Here is a 17423-nt window from a genome sequence, read left to right on the forward strand (position 1 = left end):
TTCATTCATGTCCATTTATTTGTCTGGGGTCGCCACAGCGGAATGAACCGCCAACTTATCCAGCATATGTTTTACACAGGGGATGCCCTTCCAGCTGCAACTCAGTACTGGGAAACACCCATACACACTTAGTCACAGACATACTACGGCCAATTTAGTTTATTCTGTTGCCCTATAGTGCGTGTCTTTGGACTGTGGGGGAAATCAAAGCACCTGGAGGAAACCCATGACAACAAACTCCAGAAATGCCAACTGACCCTAAGCTGGGACCTTCTGCTGCAAGGCGACAGTGCTAACCACTGAGCCACCGTGACGCCTGTTTAAATTCAGGCCATATAAATTGATTGCAACCCTAAAAAAAATGTAAATTCAATTAATTATTTATTATTTTGTTTTAAGTGTGGATAAATTATTCAATGTTCATCAATACAATCATATGTTACTGAGTTAAACGTATGCTCTAAACTATATTAAAATATGATTAATGTTAGTGCAAATACATTTATGGTACCATAAAGATGACGCGATCGCCATCAAAATCCTCCTCGGATATCGATGCGCGCCTCTATAGTTTACCTGTCTTTCTGTTTTACAGCCTCCCTGAGTAAACTGAACCATTAGTGCAGCGTTACGTAATCAAGTAAAGTCATGCATAGTAATTTTCACACACTCCCTCCTTTCCGACGGCCCCTTGAACATCGCACAGATATGTGCGTAACGCGCAGTCCCATGCGCTCCCATTCATTAGCAGAGCGCAGGAGGGTGTGTGTGTGTGTGTGTGTATGCGAGAGTGTGTGTGCGCGCGCGCTCTCTCTGCCTGACCAATACATACAGACACACGGGATGGAGAAGATGATGAGGCTCTACTAAAACAACCAAACCTTTTAAATTTCGGGATCATATCTGGACTCTCTATTAACGGGACACGCATACAGAAGAATACCTGCGTCTCTCTGTCTATATAATGCCGACACATCTGAGATTTCGGAGAAGGTCATTCCTCGGACTGTTATTTCTCTTCTCGCTCTCCACATCTGCACTGTACTTCATCTACTCGGCTCCTGGAATAGGTAGGACACGTTTGGTTTTCGTGTTTATGAATCTATATGCTGCACATTATGTTTATATAGTCAGATTTAAAGACGGACAAATGGTAGCCTATTTACGAGAGCACTGCTTACATTTAGCATGGTTTATATAATGTCTCTGTCAGCGAGGTGTTTGTGTTTAACTGCCTTCATCATCATTATCATCAGCAGCATTATAATGTCGCTCTCTGTGGGCTGATGAATGCAGATGTCCGAGGTGTGGAGACCATTATTTGGGAACTAGCCTAATGTATATGGGGTTCTGGGCAAACATCAGCATTAGTGAGAGCTGTCCTGGCTAATTTCGCTAAGATATATTGATCATTTGTGTTAATATTGCACCTTTTTCGGCCTTTCCGGGTGCGCTCTCTCTGGTGCGCGGCGCAGTTTTGGTTAGACCCGCCCATGACGCGCCTTCCCGGCAGAGAGATGACCGTCCTGCGTCTGCTCCACGAATGAATATTTAATCACTGCCCGCTGACGTAGCTTGATCACTGGTAAAGGAATCCAGTCGTTAATTTTATCAAACCTTGTTAAACAAAATGTAAAGACAAAAGGTCAAGACAAAGGATATTTTTTATGTTGCTTTAACTTATTTATTTTCATTAAGTTAATCAGGTTCCAACTACACTGTAAAAATGCTGGGTTCCACACAACTCCTTCATGTTAACACAAATTGATTAAGTCTACTTGATTTGGACATAAAACAATTAAGTTGTGCAAAAAAAACCTCAATAATTATGTTGATTTTGCTCATTTTAAATTAGTAGTTTGAAGCCGCACGTTGTTGCTTTGAGTTTACTTTTTTAAAATTTATACAAAGTTTAACTTAAAATTTATTGATTTATGCAAGTTGATATGACTAGAAAAGTTCATTTGATTCAACTTAAAAAAAAATGAATCCAGCAAGAAGTTGTTGTTGTTTTTACAGTGTTAAAAATGTGGATATTTGAAGGACATTTTACAAGCATTTTATATAAATAACAATTAAATAAACATATTTTAAACATCAATAAATATAATTTATCAATAAATATTATCTTAAACATGTTCAAAATATGTTTATATTATCAAATATAATGGGAAAAAATAATTGCATGACATAAAATTACATATTTTGAATTATTATGAGATTTATACACTCTCACAAATAAAGGTACAGGAGCTGTCACTGGGGCAGTACCTTTTTAAAAGGTACATATTTGTACCTAAAGGGTCCATAATGATACCTCAAAGGGACATTTTTGGTACATTTGGGCACTAATATGCACCTTTGAGGAACCACTGTGGACTCTTTGGGTACAAATATGTATCTTTTGAAAAGGTACTGCCCCTGTGACAGCTCCTGTACCTTTTATTTCTGAGAGCGTAAGCTGTAAACACAATAAAGGAAATGGATTTACAGTTGTTAGCATTAGTTACATTAACCAACAATGAAGAATGTGCTCCTTCTACATCGCATATAATAATTTGACTTAATGATAATGCTATAAAATAATATGTTATTAAAAGCAAAAGCATGGCAAAAGTGAAAAAGAAGGTCGCTGTTTCGAGTCCCGGAAGGGTCAGTTGGCATTTATATGTGGAGTTTGCATGTTTTCCCCGTGTTTGTGTTGGTTTCTTCCGGGTGCTCCGGTTTTCCCCACAAGTCCAAACACATGTGGTATAGGTGAATTGGGTAAGCTAAATTGTCCGTAGTGAATGAGTGAATGAGAGTGTATGGGTGTTTCCCAGTGATGGGTTGCAGCTGGATGGGCACCTGCTGCTTAAAACATATGCTGGATAAGTTGGTGATTCATTCCACTGTGGCGACCCTAGATTAATAAAGGAACTAAGCCAAAAACAAAATGAATTAATGTGGATATTTGAAGGATTTCCCAAGCATTTTATGTGGATAAAAATGAAATTTACATATTATAATCATCAATAAATATCATATAGACCATTTTTAGGGATGTAAACAAAAATATCAATTAATATTATCTTAAAAATATTCCAAATATAAAATATAGTGAATAACAAAAATAACAGCATGAAATAAATTACATATTTAGATTTATTATGTACTGTATACGGTGTAACCTGATTTAATGATCACTTATACAATATATAATACATTACAAACATAAAACATATAGTTATGACTGTTCATTTTATTAAATAAGCTAACATGAAATAAAAATGTATTTTCTATGAATATGAACTGAAAAAGATGTAATTAATTCGCAAAAATACTTCGCTAAAATTAGCACAAATACTTTAAAATATAACAGAAGCACAGGCACGCACACAGGGATTCCCCATCATGACTTTTTCATTTAAAGCCAACTCATGTGTACACCGTTTCCTTATTCTGCATTTGTGTAAATGTAAATGTGCTCAATTATTAATGGAGACCCTTTAGAAAGGACTTTTTTTTTCTTTCCTCCTTCAGCTATTTCCTTTTACAGCATGTATATGTGTGAAAAGAACAAGCACCAGTAATTCTAGGATGTTAATAATGAATGGAAAGTTGTGCATTTGACTCGGCAATTGTCGTGCATCCCAAATGGAGGTGATTGACATGTGGAGACAGAAATGGGAACGCTCACTTCTGGTGGACGTCTCTGTTTAAACACAGGAAACTTCAGCTGTTTCTGGTAATTGTGGCTCATATTTTTGACATACACTGAAAAACATGATTTATTGAATTTACTAAAGGGTAGTGGTTTCAAACTATTTATATGGGCCGAAATGGACAAACGAATTCAATTTAGTAATGTCCAACTTAATATGTTTGTTTAAATTCAGCCCATATACATTTTTAGTAACCACTTACCTTTAAAATAATTGAGTAAATCCAATGTTTTTTATTAGTGTATTTTCGGACATTAAAATGTAATATATATCTCTCTCTCTCTCTCTCTCTCTCTCTCTCTTTCAAATAGCCTGTTAGTTTTTCTGTTTATATTCATATTGTGGTCGAAATCTACACTATAAAGCATATTTTTTTTTCCTGCTTGTTCAAACTACTTATTTAAAATGAGCTAAAACGACACAATTCTTAAGGTTTTTGGGGGATAACTTAATTGTTTTTCGTTCTGTGAACTTAAAATTGTAAAAACCATTAAGTTAACTTAATCAATTTGCATTGAGATGAAATGAAGGAATTGAATGGAACCCAGCATTCAATAAAGTGTATTTTAAAAGGGATAGTTCTGCAAAATTGAACAGTTCTTTCAGTGTTGTCACTCTCATGTGGTTCAATTAAATTAATTGGTAATTAATAAACATCTTTAAGTACTTTATCAGGCTTGAAAAGTTAAGCTGCGTTGACTTTTCATGAATGTGCTGTAATAATTAAAGAATATTAAAAGCATCATCAAAGAAACACTCGTTCATTCAAATGGTTTTGGAGTAACATGCTATTGAACAAATGATGGCAGAGTGTTGTAATACAAATGAATGAGCAAGATACCCTTATGTCTCAAGAAAAACGTATTCTCTTAAGTTGCATTTAATGTTTTAACGCATGCACAATAAGCTTTTTTCACTTTCAAAAATAATTACTAAGCTTGCCAAATCTTGAGATTAGAAATATTCTTTTTTACCGTAGCTCTAGTGCAGGGGTTCCCAAACTTTTCAGCCCGCGACCCCCTAAAATAACAATGCCAGTGACTCGTGACCCCCAATATCCTCTGAGGTGGTTATAAATACAGAAACCTTGCATGCAATGACGCAGACACACTAATTAAATTTGTGTCAGAGCTTTAAATGTGCCAGAAAGTATAACCTGATGTTATAAAATCAAAATGTACTGACGCTATTGCTGCCTTTAATATAATGTAATTACCCCAGGGGTTGCAATCCAATGGAACTAGTAACTATAAGCTACTATAGTAACTATATAGTATATAGTAACTATAAACAACTATTTTTATTTTCAGCATAGTTATGGATAAAATATGTTAATTCTTATGGTTTAATAAAAATAAATAGATTTTTGGAAATCACCGGGCGACCCCCCTTCATTGCCCCGTGACCCCTCGGGGGGTCCCGACCCCCACTTTGAGAACCACTGCTCTAGCGTAACAAAATAAATAGGTGAAAAAAAAGAGTAAAAACTATTATAGAAGGAAACATCAACTGTTTCTTGTAATTGTGGGTCATATTTTTAGCATATTTTTAGGGCATTAAAATATAAACTTTCTTTCGGAAACGTCACACGGTAGTGTCACTTTCAAATAGCCTGCTAGTTCACCTGTTTATCCGCTTGTTAAGTGTGACGTCACGCGAAGCGGCTTCCGGGTCCAAGCGCTCTATTCAACTGAATGGGGAGAATCGTGAAATGGTAATAATAACCGTTAACAAAGCGATTTAAGGCTTTCGAAAATGTCCATGCCTAATATCCGATGGCCAGAAAGTGATTCCTTTCTTATAAATTGTTACATTTTGGTGTTTATGCAGCAAGCCCAGAGATTGTTGTGTACACTATGATTTTATGTAAAATTAACTTTAATGTGTGATAGGAATAAAACGTGATCATAAACGAATGATTTCTCCGCTCAAATGAATGGCGGATTGGACTGGAAACAGTATTAAATATGTCACTTAACAAGTGAATAGGAAGGGATAGTTCTCTGAAATCGATCAGTTCTGTCAGTGTTGTCAGTTTCATGTGTTTCCAAACGTCTTTAAGAACTTTATCAGGCTTGAATAGTTGTGCAGACTTTTCATGAATGGGCTATAATAATGAGGGGATGTGGAAAGGATCTTCAAAGAAACACACGTTCATTCATATGATTTTGGTGTGACATGCTATTGAACAAATGATGGCAGAGATTCATTCTTCAAATGAATGAGCAATAGGCTTTAGTAAAATTTCTATACTCTTACGATTCAATGAAAGTTGCATTTAATGTTTCAACGTATGTACAATAACCTTTTTTACACTCTCAAAGAGAATTTCCAAGCTTGCCAAATCTTGAGATTACTACTGTAGAAGTATTAGTTACCCTTTTTCTTACTATAGATAGTGCAGTGGTCACCAAACTTGTTCCGGGAGGGCCGGTGTCCTGGAGATTTTAGCTCCAACCTTAATCAGACACACCTGAACAAGCTAATCAAGGTCTTACTAGGTATACTTGAAACATCCAGGCAGGTGTGTTGAGGCAAGTTGGGGCTAAATCTTCCAGGACCGAGATTGGTGACCCCTGCTCTAGGGTAATAAAATCAATTGGGGGTGGGGGATGTGGGGGAACTATTATAGAAGGAAACATCAACTGTTTCTGGTAATTGTGGGTCATATTTTTGGCATATTTCTATAATAAAAGCATGGGTGCTTCTGTAACACAGTAAAAAATGTTGGGTTCCACACAATTGCTTCCTGTTGTCCCAACACAAATCAATTAAGTTAACCATTTTTACACATTTAAGTGGATTGAACATCAAACAATTGTAGTCCCAAAAAACTTCGAAGAATTTTATTGTTTCAACTCGTTTTAGATCAGTAGCTTGAACAAGCAGCAAAGCTCACTTTTTGAGTGAAGGTGGTGATCTCAAAACTCTAAATCTTCTAAATCTTCAAACTAAAGTCAAGTCAAAACTCTAACAAGTCTTTCCATCAACTTCTAAACACTTAAGATGACTTTTATTGTCAACAATTCCCTCTCTTAATGCAATCCCACGCAAAGCTGGGAACTACAGTACAAATCTCCTATTCAGGTAGTTGGACCAACACAATTCCTTCTTGTTGTCCGAACACAAAACGCTTAAGTTATCTTAATGGTTTACAAATTTAAGCGGACTGAATATAAAACAAAAGAAATTAGTCAAAGGAATTACAAGAATTGTTTTGTTTCAGCTCATTTTTAATAAATAGCTTGAGCAAGCAACAGTAATCTTTTTTTTTTATGTTGATTAACAGAAGTACACTACTGTCAACTTGATTGAATTAAATAAGTGTAGTTAACTCAATAATTTACCGAAAGTTAATTCTACTCATTTGAAAAGAGTTTTGAACTAAATTTAATTTAATTGTTGATGAAATACCTCATTACTTCAACTTAAATTAAAAAAGTTCACTGCTTGTATAGTTTCTATTTTTTTACTCAAATGGTTTGTTGCAATCGGTTTCCTCAAACGGTTTGAGTTGCCTTGACTTATTGGGTTTTGCAGTACTCAGTTGGTTTGAGTTCTCTTCGTTTATTGAGTTTTACTGTTCACAGTACTCATTAGAATTAGTTTTTGAACTTAAATGGTTTGTAGCAATCGGTTTCCTCAAATGGTTTGAGTTACCTTAACTTTTTGGGTTTTACAGTGTATTAGTTGCCCTTTTTACCATACGTCTAGTGTAACAAAATAAATGGGGAAAAATTATATATATATAAAAAAATGTATTATAGAAGGAAACAAACAGTTTCTGGTAATTGTGGGTCCTATTTTATATTTAGGACATCAAAATATACCTCTCTTTCGGAAACATGCTTTCAAATAGCCTGTTTTTTTTTTTTCTTTCCTCCTTTAGCTGTTTCCTTTTATAGCATGTATATGTGTGAAAAGAACAAGCACCAGTAATTCTAGGATGTTAATAATGAATGGAAAGTTGTGCATTTGACTCGGCAATTGTTGTGCATCCCAAATGGAGGTGATTGGTAATGTTAATATTCATACTTAAGCAGAAATCTATTTTAAAGAGATAGTGCTCCAAAAATGGTCAATTCTGTCAGTGTCACTCTCATGTGGTGCAGTTGAATTAATTCGCAATCAATAAATTTCTTGGTAACACTTTACAATAAGGTTCATTGGTTAATGCATTTACTAACATGAACTAATCGTGAACAACACATGTGCAGCATTTATTAATCATAATTGAACATTTACTAATGCATTGTTAAACGTCCAAGTCCATGCTTGTTAACATTAGTTAATGCACCATACGTTAACATGAACTACTGTATTTTCATTAACTAATGTTAACTAACATGAACAAATGCAGTAGTAAATGTATTGTTCATTGTTTGTTCATGTTAGTAAATGCATTAAGTAACATTAACTAATGAACCTTATTGTAAAGTGTGACCAATTTCTTCAAGAACTTTATCAACCTTGAAAAGTGGACTATAATAGTGAAGGGATATTGAAAGGAACTTTGATTGATTTAAAAAAATATATTTCCTAAATGATGATTAACAGAGCAAGGAATTTTTCACAGTATTTCCTATAATATTTTTTCTTCTGGAGAAAGTCTTGTTTGTTTTATTTCGGCTAGAATAAAAGCAGTCTAAAAAAATGTAAAAGACATTTTAAGGTCAATATTAATAGCCCCCTTAAGTTATATATATTTTTTCAACCATCTACAGAACAATCCAGCTTTATACAATGACTTGCCTAATTACCCCAGTTAAGCCTTTAAATGTCACTTCAAGCTGAATACTAGTATCTTAAAAAAATATCAAGTTAAGTATTATTTACTGTCATCATGACAAAGATAAATGAGTTATTAAAACTATTATGTTTAGAAATACTCTCTGTTAAACAGAAATTAGGGAAAAACATATACAGGGGGCCTAATAATTCTGACTTCAACTGAATGTTGGAATCAAACTGAGTTAGGCTGCTTGGGGTTATGCCCACTCTGGAAACCAGTAGGTTTTGAAAAGGACAAAGCAGCGAATTCAGTGAATCAGAAAATGTAATGCAATTAGATGCATTTCCCCAAATGCAAACAGCAAGAGCATTGTGTGTTCCTCTCTATATTTATCTCAGTGAGGATGCAGTGCAGATACGTGTCTGCGTCCCCATGGAAACAAGCAGCAGCAGCAGCAGCTCTGTTTAATGCTCGTCAAGGGAGTTGAGTTCGTAGGTCACAGAAAACCTTCAGTAAACCACTTATTGCTCATCTCGCAGCTCGGGGGAGGGACCGGGGCCCCAGATGTGTCTGATTGCTGAAGTTTATTGAATTAAACCTTGTGAAAAATCCTGCTGGAGCTCACTGGAGCGCAGGTCCTATTTATAGCATGGAGACCCAGGAGTCTCCACCCATCCTCTGCGCAGAGCAGGAAGAGGAGATGTATTTCTGTGGCACAGCCGTCGGTCCAATCCGGGATGCCCAGTCAGGGGTCACTAGGGGTCAGATCTGCGGATTGGAGATATAGGGAATACATCTGACATAATCCTGTTGTTCATGAAATCATTGTTGAAATTGTTGAGCAGTGTCTATAATCCAGGACTATGGGATTAGGTAGCTGCTCCAGTATGAGATTATGCCAAGTAGGACAATGTTTCTCAATCTTTTTCTTTTTTGGTTCTGGAGAAACATTACCATCTTAAATATATGTTTCTGGCATTGGAGCTTATCTGCTTGTTTTCCTTTTGGCTTGAGGCATTGTTAAAGGCCATGGTTGACTGTTTGAATAAAATGTTGTAAATTTACGGTTTATTTCCAGCAGCTGGGGTGCGGGAAAAAAACTTAAAATAACGGCCATTAAATGACAGAAATGTCCTTAAATTTAAATTTCTGGTAAGTTTCTGTAATTTATTGTCCGTTATTTTCCGTTAATTTCTGTAATTTAATATCCATTATTTTCCGGTAAATTTCTGTAATTTAATATCTGCTATTTTCCGGTAAATTTCTATAATTTAATATCTGTTATTTTCTGGTAAATTTCTGTAATTAAATATCCGTTATTTTTTGGTAAATTTTTGTAATTTAATGACGTTATTTTCCGGTAAATTTTTGTAATTTAATATCCGTTATTTTGTGGTAAATTTCTGTAATTTAATATCTGCTATTTTCCGGTAAATTTCTGTAATTTAATATCTGCTATTTTCCGGTAAATTTCTGTAATTTAATATCTGTTATTTTCCGGTAAATTTCTGTAATTTAATATCTGTTATTTTCCGGTAAATTTCTGTAATTAAATATCCGTTATTTTTTGGTAAATTTCTGTAATTTAATGGCGTTATTTTCCGGTAAATTTCTGTAGTTTAATGCCCATTATTTCCCGGTAAAATTCTGTAATTTAATGGGCGTTATTTTCCGGTAAATTTCTGTAATTTAATATCCGTTATTTTCGGTAAATTTCTGCAATTTAATGCCCATTATTTTCTGGTAAAATTCTGTAATTTAATGGCCGTTATTTTCCAGTAAATTTCTGTAATTAAATGGCCATTATTTTCCGGTAAGATTCTGTAATTTAATGGCCGTTATTTTTCAGGAAATTTCTGTAATTTAATATCTGTTATTTTCCGGTAAATTTCTGTAATTTAAAGGGCGTTATTTTCTTGCAATTTCTGTAATTTAATATCCGTCATTTTCCATTAATTTCTGTAATTTAATATCCACTATTTTCCAGTAAATTTCTGTAATTTAATGGCCATTGTTTTCTGGTAATTTCTGTAATTTAATATCCGTTATTTTCCTGTAAATTTCTTTAATTTAATGGCCGTTGTTTTCTTGCAATTTCTGTTATTTAATATCCGCTATTTTCCAGTAATTTCTGTAATTTAATATCTGTTATTTTCCTGTAAATTTCTGTAATTTAATGCCCGTTGTTTTTTGGTAATTTCTGGATTTTAATGGCCGTTATTCTCCAGTAATTTCTGTAATTTAATATCCGTTATTTTCCGGTAAATTTCTGTAATTTAGTGGCCGTTGTTTTCTGGTAATTTCTCTAATTTAATATCCGTTATTTTCCGGTAAATTTCTGTAATTTAATATCTGCTATTTTCCTGTAAATTTCTGGCTGAAGTGTTCAGTACTACACAGCTTGTCTATTGTTTATTATTTTCTTGTATTCGCAAGTGTTCAGGCCAACTCCCAATTTGAACACTCTTTAACATGTTAATAAATGACCGATTTCAGTATCAGCTGTAGTTTTTAAAGGGGGTGGGGGATGTTAGATACTAGAGGCCATAAGATTCGATGAGAAACTTGATAAGAAAGAGGTGGATAAATCTTGATAAGAAAGAGGTGGTCAAATAATTTTTTTTTTAATATTTATATCTTAAAAATGCGAAATGTCACTGTTTTGGTGCACACAAACTTGTATATTGCCTTAAGACTAATATACTGATACTAACATCTAAAAAACTAGGATTTTGATTTCATTTGGACTTTCAAAAGTATATTAACCCTTTAAGGTGCACTCGTTGAAAAAAAGGATTTTTGGCCCACGCTTGCATTGACACAACTCTTATAAAGAGTAATAAGCAATGGAAATAATAATGGTACCCTATGAATAAAAGGTCGACCAGGTGGTTACGATGCTTGTTAAAGGGTTAACTTAGTTTAATAATTTATGATTATCATAAAAACATTATGTTGTCATGACATATCGATCATATCATTTTACTTTACGCATGTATGGTTGAATTAAACACATTTAGATGGGTCCTATTACAACCGTTTACAAGGTGTAATAAGTCTCAGGTTTCCCAGAATGTGTCTATGAAATATTAAACCAGTCTTCGACTCATTTCTCTTTTGTGTCAGCTGTCGAGCACACACAAATTTTTGTTAGAAGTGCACACAAACACACACGTTCATATGATGCTGGCAATGTTGGTTAATATTAACAGATTAACAGGGGGGAAATTGCTAGTATGTTAGGCTCTGTCCCCTTGCGCATGTTTTTGGTGGGTATTATTTGGTGATATCAGGCACAGTTGAAGTCAGAGTAATTAGTCCCCTGAATTTTTAACCGTTTGTTTTATTTGTTCAACACATTTCTAATCATAATAGTTTTAATAACTCATTTCTAATAACTGATTTATTTTATCTTTGTCATGATGACAGTAAATAATATTTGACTAGATATTTTTCAAGACACTTCTATACAGCTTAAAGTGACATTCAAAGGCTTAACTAGGTTAATTAGGTTAACTAGGCAGGTTAGGGTAATTAGGCAAGTTATTGTATAATGATGGTGTGTTCTGTAGACTATCGAAAAAAATATATAGCTTAAAGGGGCTAATAATTTTGACCTTTAAATGGACTTTAAAAAATTAAAAACTGCTTTTATTGTAGCCCAAATAAAACAAAAAAGACTTTTTCCAGAAGAAAAAATATTATCAGACATACTGTGAAAAGATCCTTGCTCTGTTAAACATCATTTGGGAAATATATAAAAAAAATTAATAAAAATAATTCCGACCTCAACTGTAGATTCTAGCTCAGGACTACAGTGGAGATGTTTGAGGGAGTACAGAAATCACTCAACGATCACACTGTAGTGACTTTATTCTGTTTTTTAATGCTTAAACAACAACATTATGCACTAAAGGCGTACATGTGAAAGCATTAAAAGTATTATACAACCCATTTAGCACTAATGAAACCGCTTTCTCCAACAAAAAGGTACTTTAAAGTCAGTCTTTAAAGTCAAGTCATGCATTTCTATAGGGCTTCATACAATGGAGAGTGTGTCAAAGCCGCTTTGCATGGATGGACAGGAAAAGGATGCCATGATAATATTTCAGATTGTGGAAAACATTCATCAGGCAGGAAGTAGGGTAGTGTGGGAATGCTGTTGTACTTGTAGATTAGATGAAAACCGATTGAGTTTGGTTATATATTAATGCCACTATCCGGCTATTTTTATGGACATTATGAACTATTAAAACGCAAACTAAAGATGCTCACACAGATTTAAAATGAACATACAGCCTGATTTCTTGAGGAAATGGAGGTCTTTTAGGTTTTGTCAGTTCAGTAGCTAATTCGAACATATTTCAGTCGTATAAAATGTATGATTTTTAAATGGAGGCGTGGCACCAAACCACACCCCTAAACCCAACCCTCATTGGGCAATGAGCGAATCATAAAGGAGATTGTACAAATTCATATGAAGTAGCCAGTAAATCAAAAAGTTACAAACTGATGTGAGAGAGCATTGAAAATGAAGTACTTTACTTTAGTATGGTTCAAAAAACCTATCAACTAAATTACTATAGTATTTTTTTAAGTGGGATGACCAGACAAGCACCAACTCTGCAAGCTAAATTTGAAAAAAAAAAAAAAAAAAGCCCTGGAAGAAGCCAGTGTAACACACTAGTAGAAAAAACGTATCTATTGCTGTCTGTGTGTGTCTAGCATAACTCAGACAAAATCTATGCAGAAAGCCAGGTTGAAGGTGACTCACGAAACCACATGTGCTCCGCTGCACTGGATTCAGGTTATATGCCCCAGCACACTGTGCTATTTGTGGTCTTTCTTGTTGCTAGTGTACCATCATTTCCGTGAAACCTGTTGTTCAGGCTTGTGGTTGTTTGTATTTTTGTGCAAAACTCTACCTAGCCAGATCCCCAAAAACCAACAACAGGACACAGGTACACAGATGAGCTTTAGAATACATGAGTCACGTCCCAAATGACACACTACACACCCATACACTATGCGCTTATACACTTAATCATGTAGTGCATGAGGTTAGTGTCGCCCTAAAATTTTATTTACAAAATGAAAATTCTAACCGTTTTCCAGGCAATGTTTAACAGTTGCCAATTTAGTCAAATAAAGTATGAAATATCAAATATCTTGACTGTAGGCATGGGATGATAAGCATTGTCAAGGTATACCGCGTTTTGGAAATAACAAGGTTTTAAAACAGCAAAAAGGAATGTATTACTTTTTTTATGACAACAGTATCTCCGGCAGAAAAGATCTCCAAAGATGCCATTTTAAATTGTAAAGAAATCTGTTTTTGAAACTAATGAAGACAGCAGAAGTCAGTGAACCATTTTAATTGTTTAGCCTGACATGTTTACTGCTCCAAAATGTTATAAATCTTTCACAAAATAAAATATACTGTGTTCAAAGGGGAAAAAAGTTTTAGTTTTTTACTCAGACATTTAAAAAGAATATATTTTAGAGCAGTAATCACAATACTGCGATACCGTGAAACCGTAAAATTGTTATCCAAGGTTATTATGACTGCACTCTAAAATATCTGTAATTTTTGTTTTTCCTTCTGGCAGAAAAAAATTGTTAAATAACAGGCGTTAAATTACAGAAATTTACCGTAAAATAAAGGACGTTAAATTGCAGACATTTAATGTAAAATAATGGAGGTTAAATTACAGAAATTTATTGTAAAATAAAGAGTGTTAAATTACAAACATTTACTGTTAAATAACGGACATTATATTAAATAAATATACTGTAAAAAGGGCGTTAAATGACAGAAATTTACCATAAAATAACAGATGTTAAATTACAAAAATTTACTGTAAAATAAAGGGCATTAAACTACTGAAATTTTCCAGAAAATAAAGGTCATTAAATTACAGAAATTTACTGTAAAATAGCGGACGTTAAATTACAAAAATTTACCGTAAAATAAAGGTTATTAAATTACAGAAATTTACAGTAAAATAAAGGCATTAAATTACAGAAATTTACTGTAAAATAGCGGACGTTAAATTACAAAAATTTACCGTAAAATAAAGGCCATTAAATTACAAAAAATTTCCAGAAAATAAAGCCATTAAATTACAGAAATTTACAGTAAAATAAAGGCATTAAATTACAAAAATTTACTGTAAAATAAAGGGCATTAAATTACTGAAGTTTTCCAGAAAATAAAGGTAATTAAATTACAGAAATTTACTGTAAAATAGCAGCCGTTAAATTACAAAAAATTACCTTAAAATCAAGGGGATTAAATTACAGACATTTTATGTAAAATAGCGGACGTTAAATTACAAAAGTTTACCGTAAAATAACAGCGGTTAAATTGCAGAAATTTACAGTAAAATAAAGGCCTTAAATCACAGAAATTTAATGTAAAATAGCATACATTAAATTACAGAAATTTACAGTAAAATAAAAGCATTAAGTTACAGAAATTTACCTTAAATTAAATTTTTTGGTAAATTTCTGTAATTTAACCGCTGTTATTTTATGATAATTTACTGGTAATTTAACACCCAGCTGCCGGGAAAAAAACAAAAAAGTGCAGTTTTTTTCCAGTGTGCATTCACCATCAGGAACTGGCATAATCACTCATGCGAGAGAATTTTGCTTGCAGAATCCAAATAAATAAAGCAACCCGAACTCAGCTCAAGATAGCCCCACCCCTTTATCAGTACCTCTCCCCCCTCTTATGCTATGTGATCAAAGACAAAATTTTACTCTTACAGTATATTTAATGGGTATGAAGGCAACACAGTGGCTCAGTGATAAGCAAGAAAACCGCCTCACAGCAAGAAGGTCACTGGTTTGAGTCCCGGCTAGACTAGTAGGCATTTCTGTGTGTGGAGTTTGCATGTTATCACCATTTTGGCGTGGGTTTCCTATATCTAGTTGGTGTGGGTATAGGTGAATTGAATAAACAAAATTGGCCATAGTGGATGTGTGTAAGAGTGTATGGGTATTTCCCAGAACTAGGTTGCAGCTGGATGGCATCCTCTGTGTAAAGCATATGCTGGATTAGTTGGTGGTTCATTCAGCTGTGGGGTCCTCTGAAATAGAGGGAAGGGAAAATGAAAAAATTTTAACAGGTATTTAATGTGCACTTAAACATTTTTAGAATTAATTTAAGTGTTATAAAATGCTGTGGAAAAGTGCATCAGTGTGCGATTTGGGACATATGGTATATACCATTCATCAAATTATATATGAAATCAAAACTCAAATCAGACACACCATTGATTAAAATGAAGATATATGAAAATAAATGAAGATGTATTGTTCCTCTTTTATACCCTAGGCAAAGACATGGTTTCTTACATGTTATAAAATAGCTCACCATCATGACTGAGTTGAGAAATTTCACAGTTTTTGCCAGGATTTCCTGAATGACTTCTACAGCATGTGAATATTAGATCGTTGCTAGGGTGTTTTTTTTTTATAGATGCTCAAATGATTAGTCTAATGGACCCTAAAGCAAACATAAATTCTGTCTAGATTGATTTCAATGATACATTTTTTGAAAATAAATTTAAATAAAAAAAATCTAGACAATTTCTGTAATTTGCACTTATTTGTTCTTTTAGTTAAACTTCAAGCGGTAATAATAGTGATGATAGCAGAGTAATTGCTTTTGAGGTGATGCATGGATGCAAGACTCTTTAGTGCTTTTGCAATCGTGCATGTCTTTTTTAGCTTTGCAACAGCACAGGTTGCCTCATGCACTGTGCGTTTACTGGACTGTGCAGGTCGTTCAACCCTGTAAATCAGCCTGACAGTGGAAAGTCGTCACTTAGAGGCAGGCTTTTCCAGCTGGTCTCTGGTTAGTGTCGCATTTGCATGGCCATTTGTTTACCCAAGATTAGGGCACATGGAAACGTAACAAAGAGGATCATGGGGAAAAAAGACAACCCAAAACATCAGCAATGTAAGCCCATGGCATTCTCCACCTACAAATTAAATAGAGAGGAAGGTAACAAAAAAATACCACACAGAGAACATTCTTACCGTAGATAAATAGATAGATGGATGGACGGACGGACGGACAGATAGATCTATCAGTGTATATAGACCTAACACGTGTGGATAAAGGGATAAATATATCTGTCTGTCTGTCCGTCCATCCGTCTATCTGTCTGTCTTTCTATCCATATGTTCTATCTATCTATCTATCTATCTATCTATCTATCTATCTATCTATCTATCTATCTATCTATCTATCTATCTATCTATCTATCTATCTATCTATCTATCTATCTATCTATCTATCTATCTATCTGTCTGTCTGTCTGTCTGTCTGTCTGTCTGTCTATCTATCTATCTATCTATCTATCTATCTACCTATGTAGACGACCGTCCGTCTATCTATCTATCTATCTATCTATCTATCTATCTATCTATCTATCTATCTATCTATCTATCTATCTATCTATCTATCTATCTATCTGTCTATCTGTCTGTCTGTCTGTCTGTCTGTCTGTCTGTCTATCTATCTATCTATCTATCTATCTACCTACCTATCTAGATGGCCGTCTGTCTATCTATCTATCTATCTATCTATCTATCTATCTATCTATCTATCTATCTATCTATCTATCTATCTATCTATCTATCTATCTATCTATCTATCTATCTATCTATCTATCTATCTATCTATCTACCTATCTATCTATCTATCTATCTATCTATCTATCTATCTATCTATCTATCTATCTATCTATCTATCTATCTATCTATCTACCTACCTATCTAACCATCCGTCCGTCCATCCATCTATCTATCTATCTATCTATCTATCTATCTATCTATCTATCTATCTATCTATCTATCTATCTATCTATCTATCTATCTATCTATCTATCTATCTATCTATCTATCTATCTATCTATCTATCTATCTATCTATCTATCTATCTATCTATCTATCTATCTATCTATTGTGTCTGT

The 17423-nt window shown here is 34.0% G+C and overlaps 1 protein-coding gene across 1 annotated transcript in view; it reads left to right on the plus strand.

Annotated features, from left to right (window-relative positions):
- The first annotated feature begins 740 nt into the window (after positions 1 to 740).
- The window catches only part of b4galt5 (UDP-Gal:betaGlcNAc beta 1,4- galactosyltransferase, polypeptide 5), a 58882-nt gene continuing 42199 nt past the window's right edge, over positions 741 to 17423 (plus strand). Inside the window, exon 1 of the mRNA NM_001045332.2 lies at positions 741 to 1070. Within this exon, the coding sequence (NP_001038797.2) occupies positions 965 to 1070 (106 nt within the window). The 5' untranslated portion in view covers positions 741 to 964. The remainder of the gene's footprint in view (positions 1071 to 17423) is intronic.

Source organism: Danio rerio, chromosome 23 (genome assembly GCF_049306965.1).
Source record: "Danio rerio strain Tuebingen ecotype United States chromosome 23, GRCz12tu, whole genome shotgun sequence".
NCBI lineage: Eukaryota > Metazoa > Chordata > Actinopteri > Cypriniformes > Danionidae > Danio > Danio rerio.